The 12,500-nt window shown below is 45.0% G+C and overlaps 1 protein-coding gene across 1 annotated transcript in view; it reads right to left on the bottom strand.

Moving 5' to 3' along the window:
* The window catches only part of arhgef17 (Rho guanine nucleotide exchange factor (GEF) 17), a gene marked incomplete at its 5' end in the record, with an annotated part of 69,236 nt that overhangs the window by 9,604 nt on the left and 47,132 nt on the right, over positions 1-12,500 (bottom strand). The window contains 7 exons of the mRNA XM_084435824.1: positions 1,807-1,916; positions 2,075-2,125; positions 2,347-2,523; positions 2,840-2,932; positions 3,922-4,038; positions 6,971-7,153; positions 12,410-12,487. Coding sequence (XP_084291950.1) covers positions 1,807-1,916; positions 2,075-2,125; positions 2,347-2,523; positions 2,840-2,932; positions 3,922-4,038; positions 6,971-7,153; positions 12,410-12,487 — 809 coding nt within the window. The remainder of the gene's footprint in view (positions 1-1,806; positions 1,917-2,074; positions 2,126-2,346; positions 2,524-2,839; positions 2,933-3,921; positions 4,039-6,970; positions 7,154-12,409; positions 12,488-12,500) is intronic.

Below are 12,500 nucleotides of genomic sequence, written 5' to 3'. Positions count from 1 at the left end.
AGGGCCCACAAGCAAGCAGGGCCCACAAAAAAAACAAGAGGTCCCTCTTTCTATGATGAAATTATTCTGCATGTAGATCAGTCACACTAATGCTGCATCGTCAAATACTTCCTGTCCAAATAAATACATAAAAATCCAGTAGCAGCAGCCAGGACACATGTTTCCACTCGCATTAATGCTTAAATTATAATGTGCTATGCTAGCTAGCCGGTCCTGTTGACATGTCTTTTTAAAACCTTTATGTGCTGCTACTCACAGAATCAGCTGTGCCCCCCTCTGATCTAGACACCCACTCCCAGCCCCAAGAAGATCCTTTAGATGGTGAGTGAGTGACTGGTAGACAATGGTTGGCTATTAAACTTATTACTAAACTACTGTACTGCTATGGCAGACAGACAGCCGGCATGCAGACAGACAGACAGGCAGGCAGACAGGCCGGCAAGAAGGCAGACAGGATTGAATGAACAGGAACAGAGCAAACACAGCGGCCGGCTAGGTCAACACAGGTGTCTCTATCACAGGTTACAGTTGTAGTATGAGATTGCTATGACTACTGTCACAGAAGAGAGGGCGTTTCTGGGTCCTGTCTTGATTGACGCGCCAAAACAACAGCAGAGCATTATGGGATTTGTAGTATTAGCGGTGAATGCGCTGTATAATACTGGCGGGCCAGCTCTAGTAGTCATTTGGATTTGCCTCGCGGGCCAAATATAATTACACTGCGGGCCAAATTTGGCCCACGGGCCAGAGTTTGACACCCCTGCTTTAGACGGAGAGTGAGTGAGGTAGACACTGGTTGGCTAGTTAAACTTATTACTGAACTACTGTACTGAATAGCAACATGTAGATGTAATCCAGGTTAAGATAGCCTATATATGAATGCTTTTGAAATAAGAGAGGCGTTTATTAGCTAATCAACAGCCGCCTAGCCAGCTTCCTGTAAACTCTACAGTGCTACATAGATTTATTCACAAGTCTTAAGAAGACACTGTTCTGGTATTACTGTCTACAGAGCCAGGTCCTAGCCAGTTAGAAACAGAGAGTGAAGGGAGTGAAGAGGCTCATAGTAGTTCCAGTCATGAAACTGCTACAGACAGAGACAGTACAAGCACAGGAAGTACACAAGTAAATGTCTATGGAGAGGTAAATTGGAAAAAGAACATAGAGAAACAGACAAATTAATACAAAATGATACATAATAAAAAATAAAAAAAGGGGTCGAAAAAAGTGGTGACGAAAAGTCGGAGGGGTAGGGGCCCACACCAATATTCTTTAAGGGGGCCCAAAATTCCTAGCAATGGCCCTGTGTATAAGTGAGTGTGTGTGTGTGTGTGTGTGTGTGTGTGTGTGTAATGTATAAGGCCATACTGGGCAAACTTCCATTATACATTGGTTCGTAGTTCAATTCTAACATATTGGGAACTCTTTCAATCCCAGACTCAACACCGTGTTTTAAAGTGCCTCTAGTGTGGGCTGAGACAGGCCTCTCTGACCCTCGGTCCTGAAACGACCTTCAGACTCATCGGAAACTGGCCTCTGATTTCCCTTGCAAGTTTCAAACAAAAAATCTCAGAAATTCTTGCCACTGGCTGCTCCTGTTTTGGTGTCTAAGTGTAGCTCCATGCCCCTTATTTAGGCCTACTTGATGTGTCTATAGGTGGTTTGGATGTTGTATTTGAGGTTTTGTCTTGTTAGTTTTGCTGCCTACTTGGCCAGATTACCCTTGTAGACTTTGTCTCAACAGGTTTTTAATTGTCTGGTTAAATAAAGGTTTGAATGTGTGTGTGTGTGTGTGTACACACTCACAGGCTCATTGAGCTGCGTCTCAGGGAACCAGACTTCCTCTTGAGCGTGGTGCAGATGAGGAGGTCACTGAAGAGGAAGAGAGAACGGTCCTTCTTACCCCCCACAGTCTTCTAAAGAGAGGGATGGAGAGAGAGAGAGAGCGAGAGGGGGGGGGGGGGGGGGAGATAGAGGGAGCACACATGTGAATTCAATGACTAATCAAACAGGGAGACCAGCCATACTGTATGATATTGGGGTGGAGTGTGTCCCAGATGGAAGTGTGTCTCACCGCTTCCATGACCATCTCCTGCCTCAGAAACTTCCTCTGGGGGTTCAGTATCTGTCACACACACACACACACGCGCACGCGCGCACACACACACACACACACACACACACACACACACACACACACACACGAATAAGAGTCAGGTGTCAGGACTACATATTTCTCGATTCTAGATTTCCAGAATATTTCCAGAATTTTCCACAAAAAAAAAAGGTATTGAGCGGGAAGTTATTTCAAAGTTAAAGCTAAATGAACTATGACCCGTGTCTTACATGTTCGACCCCTTCTATGTGAGCCTCGATCTCCTGCATGACGCGCGTCTCTCTCTCCACCTCCTCCGCTGAGCGACGCCCCTTGTTGATCCTCTCGGCCAATCGCTTGATGTCTCTCTGGGCGTCCAATAGGAACGCATGGTCCGGATGGTCCTCTGAAGTGTGCTTTAACAAGTCCTGTATCACACACGCACACACACGCACGCGCACACACACACACACACACACACACACACACACACACACACACACACACACACAGTTATAGGGCTGTTTCCAGGGGTGAAAATTAACTTTTTGGCTCACGGTGAGTCACCTGCCAAGGGGACTGTAGATGAAAAAATCTACTGGCCAAGTATATATTTATAGCCTTCCGAAATCTAGTCGCCAATTGGAAATTTGACCTGCATTTGTCCGGTGGCAGGTGTTCATTTTCAGCCCTGGGTATTTCTGCAAGCATGACAGGCATCTGCTAGACTGTGGCAGGACGCACCTTGACTATCAGCTCATAGCGAGGGATCCTCTGGACTGGCTTGATCATCAGGTCACCCAGAGCCTGCTTCTCCTTGTTCTCACGCATACTTTGCTTTAGAGAGAGGGAGAGAGAGAGAGAGATCTGTTGAGACACTTAGCGAGAGACATGGGCTGCGTTCTGAATCGCGTACTTTCACACGATATAGTATGCCAAAAATGGATGTAGTATGTCCCAATACACAGTATGCCATGTTATAACAAGGTAGTATGTCCCAATTGGATGTATACTGTGTGCAAAGTACGTACTTTCTAGGGGCAGCTGTAGTACGTAATGGTAGTAAAAAGTAGAAGTACTGTATGCGATTCGGAATGCAGCCATGGTCTTGTAGTTGTAGTTCTGTGTGTGGAGTTAGTGTTGGGTTCTACCACTAGGTGCTGCTGTGGTTCATATTATGGTTAAAAAAGAAACAGTTTCCCTAGAGGACAACTTTGTAAGTCTTTTTAGGTCAAAGGTCAGGTGATATCTTATGCATTATAAAAAGGAAAGGTGTTACATAATGGCAGGGACCAGGACATGAGAAATACACATGTTTATACGACCCCCTACCTCAACACGCACACAAATGCACACACACACACACACACAAATGCACACACACACACACACACGCTCACTCACACACACACACACACACACACACAAATGCACACACACACACACACAAATACAAACGCTCACACACACAAATGCACACGCTCACACACACACACACACACACACACACACACACACACACACACACACACACACACACACATGTTTGACTTCAGAGGGATATATAATGTTTGAGGTTTTCTGAGGACAAATCTAACATTATTAATTATTTTACACGGATAGACTCCATCCAGACACAAAACCTCTGCCAAAGGTCTGGTGTGTGTGTGTGTGTGTGTGTCAGTCTGTTTGTGTGTGTGTGTGTCTAATCCAAAGCGTTTGTCTGGAGCTCTGCACCTGGAAAACCAGCATGGAGGAACAGGAGGGACAGGATGTGCACGCACACACACAAACACACACACGCACACACAAACAAACTCACTCACCTCCAGAAACTTGTGAAAGGCTGGTTTAGCCTCCTTCGCAATTCGCACAGCATCTTTGGCGTTCAAAAAGTTGTCGATGTATGCTGAATAAATATTGGCCAGAATCTCTTTGGAGAACTGAGAGTGAGAGAAGGGAGAGGAGATGGGAGGCAGAGAGAGAAAAATAAACGGAGCAAGAATGTTAACAAGCAAACATCAATATCATATATCTACAAATCAATGACCCGTATAGACATGTACCGTGAGGGAATCCTGCCCGACAACAGGTCTGGCCCTAGCTGTGATTGGTCAGTGTGGTACTGTATACGGTTACATGCAGGAAGATTCCCTCCAGGTAAAAAAACAAAACGCTGAAAAGGCTTCTGCTTTGGTGAAAGCGTGATGGAGTGCAGACGCACGCACGCACACATGCAGTACAGTAGGACCCCACTTAACCGAACCCAACGGGACCGAAGGTCGTTCGTATCTCTGAAATGTCCGAAATGTCCACTTGAATGCGGGCTTTGATCAAATACAGTACTTTATTCTCAAATGAGGCCCACGCTGCATCGATAGGCTTCTGTATTCGCAGAACAAAATGGTATAGCCTAAAAGCAACCCAACAACAATTAGAGCAAATGATAATCAAGAAATACAATGACAGACAAGTTGTCATGTCTTAGGCTATTGTAGCCTAAAAGAAAGTCTCTAAAACAACTGATGTAGGCTAACGTGGCCTAGGCTGTAGGATATTATTTAACAAATACACTAGGCCTAGTAGGCTAATCTACATGCTCACAACACGTCTGTGTTCCTGAAGTCCATTAACTGGGAACGAAAAATGACTCGATGCTCCTCTGCTTCAGGTTGCTGACGTGCTTTCTGGCTACCAAGGAATGCAGCTCTCGCAATAGACACGTTTTGCGCTTGACATTAGAGTAACAAAGAAATGAAACGTGACAGTAGGCTACAGCCTACAGGCAACATGTAGGTCTACATACAGTTCTGTTTTTATTCACAGTAGGATACAGTACTGTAATGAAAATCCCACCAGTAACCAGATAGCAGGCTCAAAAAAAAAGAAACTTATTTTAAGCCTGTCCGGTAGACCAAGAGGTTCGGATCTCTGAAGTTCGGATGAGTGGGGTCCTACTGTAAATAACTGTCCTTCCTATTCAGAACAGAGGTGATGGGGCAGTTGGAAAAAGAGGCGAGGGGAGATGGACAGAAACGCAGAGTGACACACGTTGGGTAACAGTCCTTCTGTCCCCGAATGACAGGAGCTGGCCTTCCCTCTGATGTCTGCAAGGGGCCATAGCAGAGCCTGGGCAGAGGCTAGCAGTCATTGGTGGAGAGATTGGTCGGTGAGGGCGGCATGCCTACGCACGCTCCTGTCCTCCATCCATCTACACACAGAGACGGTTACATAAGCATCCGCTCAGCCCTCCTGTTTTGTCGCTCTCGAATATTTTTAGTTTATTTATAGTTTTCAATTTCTTGTACCAATGGATTCTTGATTTTATTCCCCCCAGGGAACACAATCACAGCCCCCTCCTTTTCCTCTGAACAACATGTTAGCGTTACACACTTTGGATGGGATTCAGACAAAAAAGGATGTTAGTGCTAACATATGCATGGCGAACACACACACGTCTCTCTAACCTCACCACAGACCAAATCCTTTCCCCACAGGCGGTGCTGAGGTGAAGGGATTAACACCAGCTACATTCTGTTAGCATTTAGGCTAACAATGTTACACATCCTGCCTAGATTCCACTAGCAGGAGCTAACTACACAGTCTACCCACACTTGCATGAGTAGTGTATGTGACACAAATTTGAAGTGCAATCAAGAGTAAGTTGGACAAGACAGACTGACAACCACACTTTGACCAAATAGAGTTGTATCAGCTAATCCTCGTCCTGTTGCCTTGATATTCTGCCTACAGGCTTTTTCAAAAATGTATCTAACTGCATGGCCTCTGATTTACTCCAAATTGTAAACACATCTCTTCTTTCAGGTGTGTTCCCACAAACCCTGAAAACTGCAGTCGTCAAGCCACTCTTAAAAAATAATAATCTAGACACCTCAACAATGAACAATTATAGGCATATATCAAACCTCCCGTTTTTAAGTAAAATCATTGAAAAAGCAATTTTTCAACAGCTGAACAACTTCCTGGCACTAAATAATTGTTTTGATGTCTTCCAGTCAGGATTTCGACCACATCACAGCACCAAGACTGCTCTTGTTAAGGTCTGCAATGACATCCATTTAAACACAGACAATGGCAGAATTTCAGTCTTAGTATTATTGGATCTCAGCGCTGCATTCGACACGGTTGACCACAACATATTACTAGGCCGACTGGAAAACTGGCTGGGAATTTCTGGCAGTGCTAGACTAGTTTGAATCCTACTTGAAGGACAGGGACTACTTTGTGTCTATAGGCAATTACAAATCTGAGCGGAGAAAAATGACCTGTGGAGTTCCCCAAGGCTCCATTCTGGGGCCTCTCCTGTTCAACATTTAAATGCTTCCACTAAGTCAAATTATGGAAAACAACAAAATATGCTACCACAGCTATGCAGACGACACACATTTATATCACCATATCACCAGGGGACTATAATCCAATACAAGTGCTGAGTAAGTGCATTGAACAAATCAACGATTGGATGTGCCAGAACATTCTTCAACTAAACAAAAATAAAACGTAAGTGGAAGTAATTGTCTTTGGAGCCAAATAAGAACGATTAAAAGTCAGCGCTCGGCTCCAATCAGTAATGCTAAAAAGGGTCATGGTGAAGTCACTGTACCTATTGCTCAATAGGGGGTGATTGTGTGTGTGTTTTGCAGGCATACAGTAGAGTTCCAGACACACCCCATTAGCTCAGGGAGAGAACATCCCCCTAAACAAAGCTACCCAAGGTACACACACGCACACACACGCACACACACACACACACACACACACACACACACACACACACACACACACACACACACACACACACACACACAAACGGCGGGGGCCTCATGGACCCAAGAGAGAGAGAGAACTACTCACTGATTGGATGAGGATGTGGCCCACGGTCTGCCTGTCGTGCCATTGGCTGACGCAGCCGGAGACCTGTTCCAGGAAGTGTTCGTGGTGCTCCAGGATCTCTGGGATCTGGTAGAACATCTCATCAACCAACGAGGGATCGACCAGGGACCCGCTGTCAGGCTGCTTCAGGGGCCTCATGTACCCCTAGGGAGGGAGGAAGAGAGAGAGAGAGAGAGAGAGAGAGAGAGAGAGAGAGAGAGAGAGAGATGTGAGTATTTATGTCTGGGCTATTTTGTATGTTATGAGTGTGTGTGTGTTTGTACTGTATGTATGTGTGTGTGTGTGTGTGTGTGTGTGTTCCAGGACAGCATTGATGAAAGGAAATACCTCTCTGTCCACAAGACCCCAATATCTGCTGCCTCAAACATTTTCAGTTTTCAAAGCAGATCTCTCTCTCTATCTCTTCATCCCTCACTCTTTCACTCTTTCAGTTCCCGCCTCTCTCCCTTTCAACATAATGCTCAACAGAAATGTTACTATTAATCCACCAAATCAGTTACCAGGAACAAACACAAACACTCCATAACATGGAGGAAACCACCCCCTTCCCCCGAATGCAGCCTCATAACAGTGGTACCAGGTCCAGGTGAGCCGACAGCACACGCAAACCACAAACGCCGTATTCTCACATAATGGAACCTTTTCGAGCTAGCGAGTAATTCTGATCGAGGCTGACCGTACTGTGAGCAATATTACCGTGTGTGATTAACGCATGAGATATGCCGTACTTGTACGCATGTGTGTGTATTTGGAGAGTGTGTGTGCGAGACGTGTGTTGGTTTGATGGTGTGTGTACAGTATTCATGTTTGTGGATGTCTGTGGTACAGTATGTACTGTATGTGTAATGCATAGTGCGCGGTGGAATGGCGCGTGAGAGAATGTTCGGGGTTCTGTTTAATGTTCTGCTAGTGCTAGTTGGCTTACGTGCGCGCACACACACACACACACACACACACACACACACACACACACACACAGAGCTTCTACGGTATGTTTTGACTACACATGGCTGATTAACCCTGATTAAGCCAGCATAGCTGCAGAAACGTTGGTTTTGGGTCTCTTTAAATATTCCGCCTCAGAGCTTCAAGTGTGCGGTGACCCACTTCCTGTTTTGAAACAACACTTCCTGTTTTGTTTTCGTTGACCGGCACCTCATCACCACAGGTGTGCGATGCCCTTACTGTGACCTGACTACACAGGGCACCTGGGATAGCTTTGGGCTAACTTCATGCTGCACACAAAACATACCTTTTGTATTTTTCCTGCTCTGCTACTGTATGACTGTAGGCTATTACTCTATGACTGTATTACTGTATGACTGTATTCGTTGATTGTAAGTTTGTACAATATCATTGTTGTCTGCACGCTGTCACTGTTCTTGTATTCTTCTGTCCTGTGCCGCTGAATTACTATATACAGTGTGTTATTTGTAAGCAGGGCACATCTGTAAGAGAGATCTGGTCTCAGTATGTTCTTCCCAGTCTAAATAAAGTCATCTATCTGTCTGTCTGTCTGTCTGTCTGTCTGTCTATCTATCTAGGCTTGTTCTGTTCTGACATCTGTGTTGCTTCAATGGCTCAGCGTGCTACTAATCATTTTCTGCCTCCCCTAGTGCCTCTCTCTCTCCCTCCTACCTTCTAACCAGGTCCAGTGGATGCCCCACTGTTGCCCGCAGACCACCCTGAGTTCGATTGATACCCCCGTGTCAGCTGTGGATGTTGTAGTATTTAGTTAACACACACACACACGTACACACAGACACACATCAGTCCACATCCGGCTTAGGCCTGGACCTGATGCTCTTAGCCTTTCTTGCCCTGAAAATGTAATTTAATGTAATTTATTGCTCTATAAATGTTCTTAGCCGTTAGACAAATATATTCCAGGAGCTTGCTCCAGGCTGCCTGTTTTAATATCCGTGTTGCTTTTATGGCTCTGTGTGCTACTAACCCTGTTCTGCCTTTCCTCTCCCTAGTGCCTCTCTCTCTCCCTCCTATCTTCTAACCAGGTCCAGTGGATGCCCCACTGTCACCAGCAGACCTCCCTGAGTCCGATAGATACCCCTGTGTCTGCTGTCGTAGCATTTAGTTAACACACACACACACATACATATAGACATACACCAGCCCACTTCCGGCTATAGGCCTGGGCCATAGCAAACACACACCAGTATTTGCCATGTCTCTCCTATGTTGTTTTTAGCTTCTCTTACTCTGAAAATGTAATTTAATGTAATTTATTGCTTTATAAATGTTATTAGCTGGTAGACAAACATACTCCAGGAGCTTGCTTGATCGCCTTGTTGAGAGGGGTCAGGGAAGAATTTTTACAGCTCACTTACAGTATCTGGCCCCCGGGTGATACTGTTTTTTTGCTTCCCTCTGGAATATGTAGAGGTGGGTCATATGCCCACCTCCCTTGTTCTCTGTAAAGTGCATTGTGTTGCCTCTGGGTATGAAATGCGCTATACAATCTATCTATCTATCTATCTATCTATCTATCTATCTATCTATCTATCTATCATACTCTCACCCCTTTAAAACTGCACCTCCTTGTTGTTGCTATTTGGACCTCTTCATTGTCTTCATCACTACTGAGAGATCAGACCAGGTCAGATTTTTAATACAACTATTAATCCTTGAGAGAAAATTGGTACACACTGTAAGAGTGGACTTAAGCACTGTAGACAAAAAAACACTGTACAAACAAAAGGAGACCAAACAAACAAAAACAACATTCAACATTATAAAGATCTAAGAAAACTATGATCAAGTACAATCCACAACCCAGCGGCATGAATCACTGTGGTAACTGTAGTAACGGGTCCCCATGGCGACGTGGGAGCACATCTCTGGCCTCCTCACTGCGTGGGATCTCATCCCTCTGCTCGTCAATGTCTCTCTCTCTCTTTCTCTCTCTCTCTCTCTCTCTCTCTCTCTCTCTCCCCCTCCCTCTCTCTCCTCCCACTCGTCTTTCTGTCCATCTTTCTCATCTCCTGTCTCCTCTCTTTCCCTCTTCCTATCACATCTGTCCTTTTTTGTATTCCCCCACTTTTTATTCATCTCTGAACAGCAGATAAACATTTAATTCTCCCTCCCCCCCTCCCTCTCTCTCTCCCCCCCTCTCTCTCTCTCTGTCTCTCCCCCCCTCCCTCTCTCTCTCTGTCTTTCATTGACTCAAACAGTGCTCGCCCACACATCGCTGGTGCATGACCACCGCAGGACCGACAGAGAGAGGCTGCGTTCCGAATCGCCTACTTCCATACTATATAGTATGCCAAAAAAGGATGTAGTATGTCCCAATACATAGTATGCCACATGCAGTATGGCAAAAATAACAGGATGTTCAACTACATCCGGTCGTATTTTGCAGTATGCAAGCCAGCAGACTTTTCTGGCTATTCTGACCCACAGTCCTGTGTGCAGCGGAAATGACGTCACGTGTGCGAGTCATGACAGCTGTGGACAAATGTGGCTTTATGGACTGCAACAGATGGGGCCAAAGGTCAAGGAGCAGTGTTATGACAAAGTGGGATGTCCCAACTGTATGCGTACAGAGCACAAAGTACGTACTTTCTAGGGGCATCTCTAGTACAGTACGTTACTGGTAGTAAAAATTGAGAGTGAGAAGGAGAATGTCATGAGTGGAGCAGAGTTTTGAGTGAGAGAAGTGTGTGTTACCTGTATGAGTGTGTGTTACCTGTATGAGTGTGTGTTACCTGTATGAGTGTGTGTTACTTGTATGAGTGTGTGTCACCTGTATGAGTGTGTGTTACCTGTATGAGTGTGTGTTACCTGTATGAGTGTGTGTTACCTGTATGAGTGTGTGTTACCTGTATGAGTGTTACCTGTATGAGTGTGTGTTACCTGTATGAGTGTGTGTTACCTGTATGAGTGTGTGTTACCTGTATGAGTGTTACCTGTATGAGTGTGTGTTACCTGTATGAGTGTGTGTTACCTGTATGAGTGTGTGTTACCTGTATGAGTGTTACCTGTATGAGTGTGTGTTACCTGTATGAGTGTGTGTTACCTGTATGAGTGTGTGTTACCTGTATGAGTGTGTGTCACCTGTATGAGTGTGTGTCACCTGTATGAGTGTGTGTTACCTGTATGAGTGTGTGTTACCTGTATGAGTGTGTTACCTGTATGAGTGTGTTACCTGTATGAGTGTGTGTTACCTGTATGAGTGTGTGTTTTAGTGTGTGTTACCAGTATGAGTGTGTTACCTGTATGAGTGTGTGTTTTAGTGTGTGGCCCAGTCCCAATGTCCACCCTTGCAGACTCGCAGACTTAAGGGCGCGCTCCCGCGAAGTCCGCGAGGGCTTAGGGGTGTCCCAATGTCAACTCGGCAAGTGCGCGAGGTCTCTCCGGCAGCCATTTTGAGCCCTTTATGCCCCCTTCCCGTAAGTCTGCATTTCTGCAGACTTAGCCCAAGGGAATTACCCACAGTTCATAGCGTCGTGACGTGAAACACGGGGTTACCTGAAGAACAGCCAATAAACAAGCACGGACAGATCAACCAACCCTAATGTTCACGTTACAGAACAAAATATGTTTTCATGTTTTCAGCTGGACTTGCTTATCTGCACAAGTAGCCTTATAATTAATTTGGTTTCATTATTTTTAAGTATGGGTTATTAACCCCATGGGTTTGTATAATGTGATTTGTTTAAAAATATGTAGGCTATGGTTATAATTTACATCGATTTCTGTTGCTCTAAATCATATGATTGCCCAGTTAAAAGCAGTATGACATTAATTACCCATTTCGGTGCAGTGTTCTTTGAATTGAGATTTCCAACATGAATATGGAAAGAGTTGTGAGGTGCAGGAATGTGTATACATAATATATTATCATTCTTAAGTTAATACTTTTGGATTCATCACAAACAAGAATCACAGGCAGTAATGTAGGATCGATGCGATCCTACTAACAAATACTGGGTTGGGTTGATATTTGATCGCAGATGCGATCGCATATGACCACAAAATGAAATGATTTCAAGTTGAACAAATGTTTTGAGGGTAACACAGAGAGTTCTGATAATGTAAAGGGGATTTGACTCAGCCAAAATTAATTTACACGAAGGCCTACAAGAAAAACATGTACAATTTACAAATTGATTTAAAAAAAAGCCCCACGCCCACAATAGTAAGAAATATGTTTTCACGTCAACGTAATGTGATGTCACAAGTGCTGTCCCATTCCTTGTTATACCAATTCGAGCCCTTGCAGCCTCGCGCACTCGATCACTTCACCAGGTGACGTCAATAAGTCTGTGAGGGCTCAGGGCTTGAGGGTTTAGGGGGGACATTGGGATTGGGCCTGAGTTACCTGTATGAGTGTGTGTTACCTGTATGAGTGTCCGTAGCGACTCCTGTATGAGTGTGTGTTACCTGTATGAGTGTCCGTAGCGACTCCACGTAAGACTGCTCTGTGTCCAGGAGGGTCATCATGACATGTCTCCTCATGTCCTGCAGGGGGCGA

This window comes from Borostomias antarcticus (genome assembly GCF_949987555.1).
Source record: "Borostomias antarcticus genome assembly, chromosome: 1".
NCBI classification, from domain to species: domain Eukaryota; kingdom Metazoa; phylum Chordata; class Actinopteri; order Stomiiformes; family Stomiidae; genus Borostomias; species Borostomias antarcticus.
This window is presented reverse-complemented; position numbering and strand designations above follow the sequence as displayed.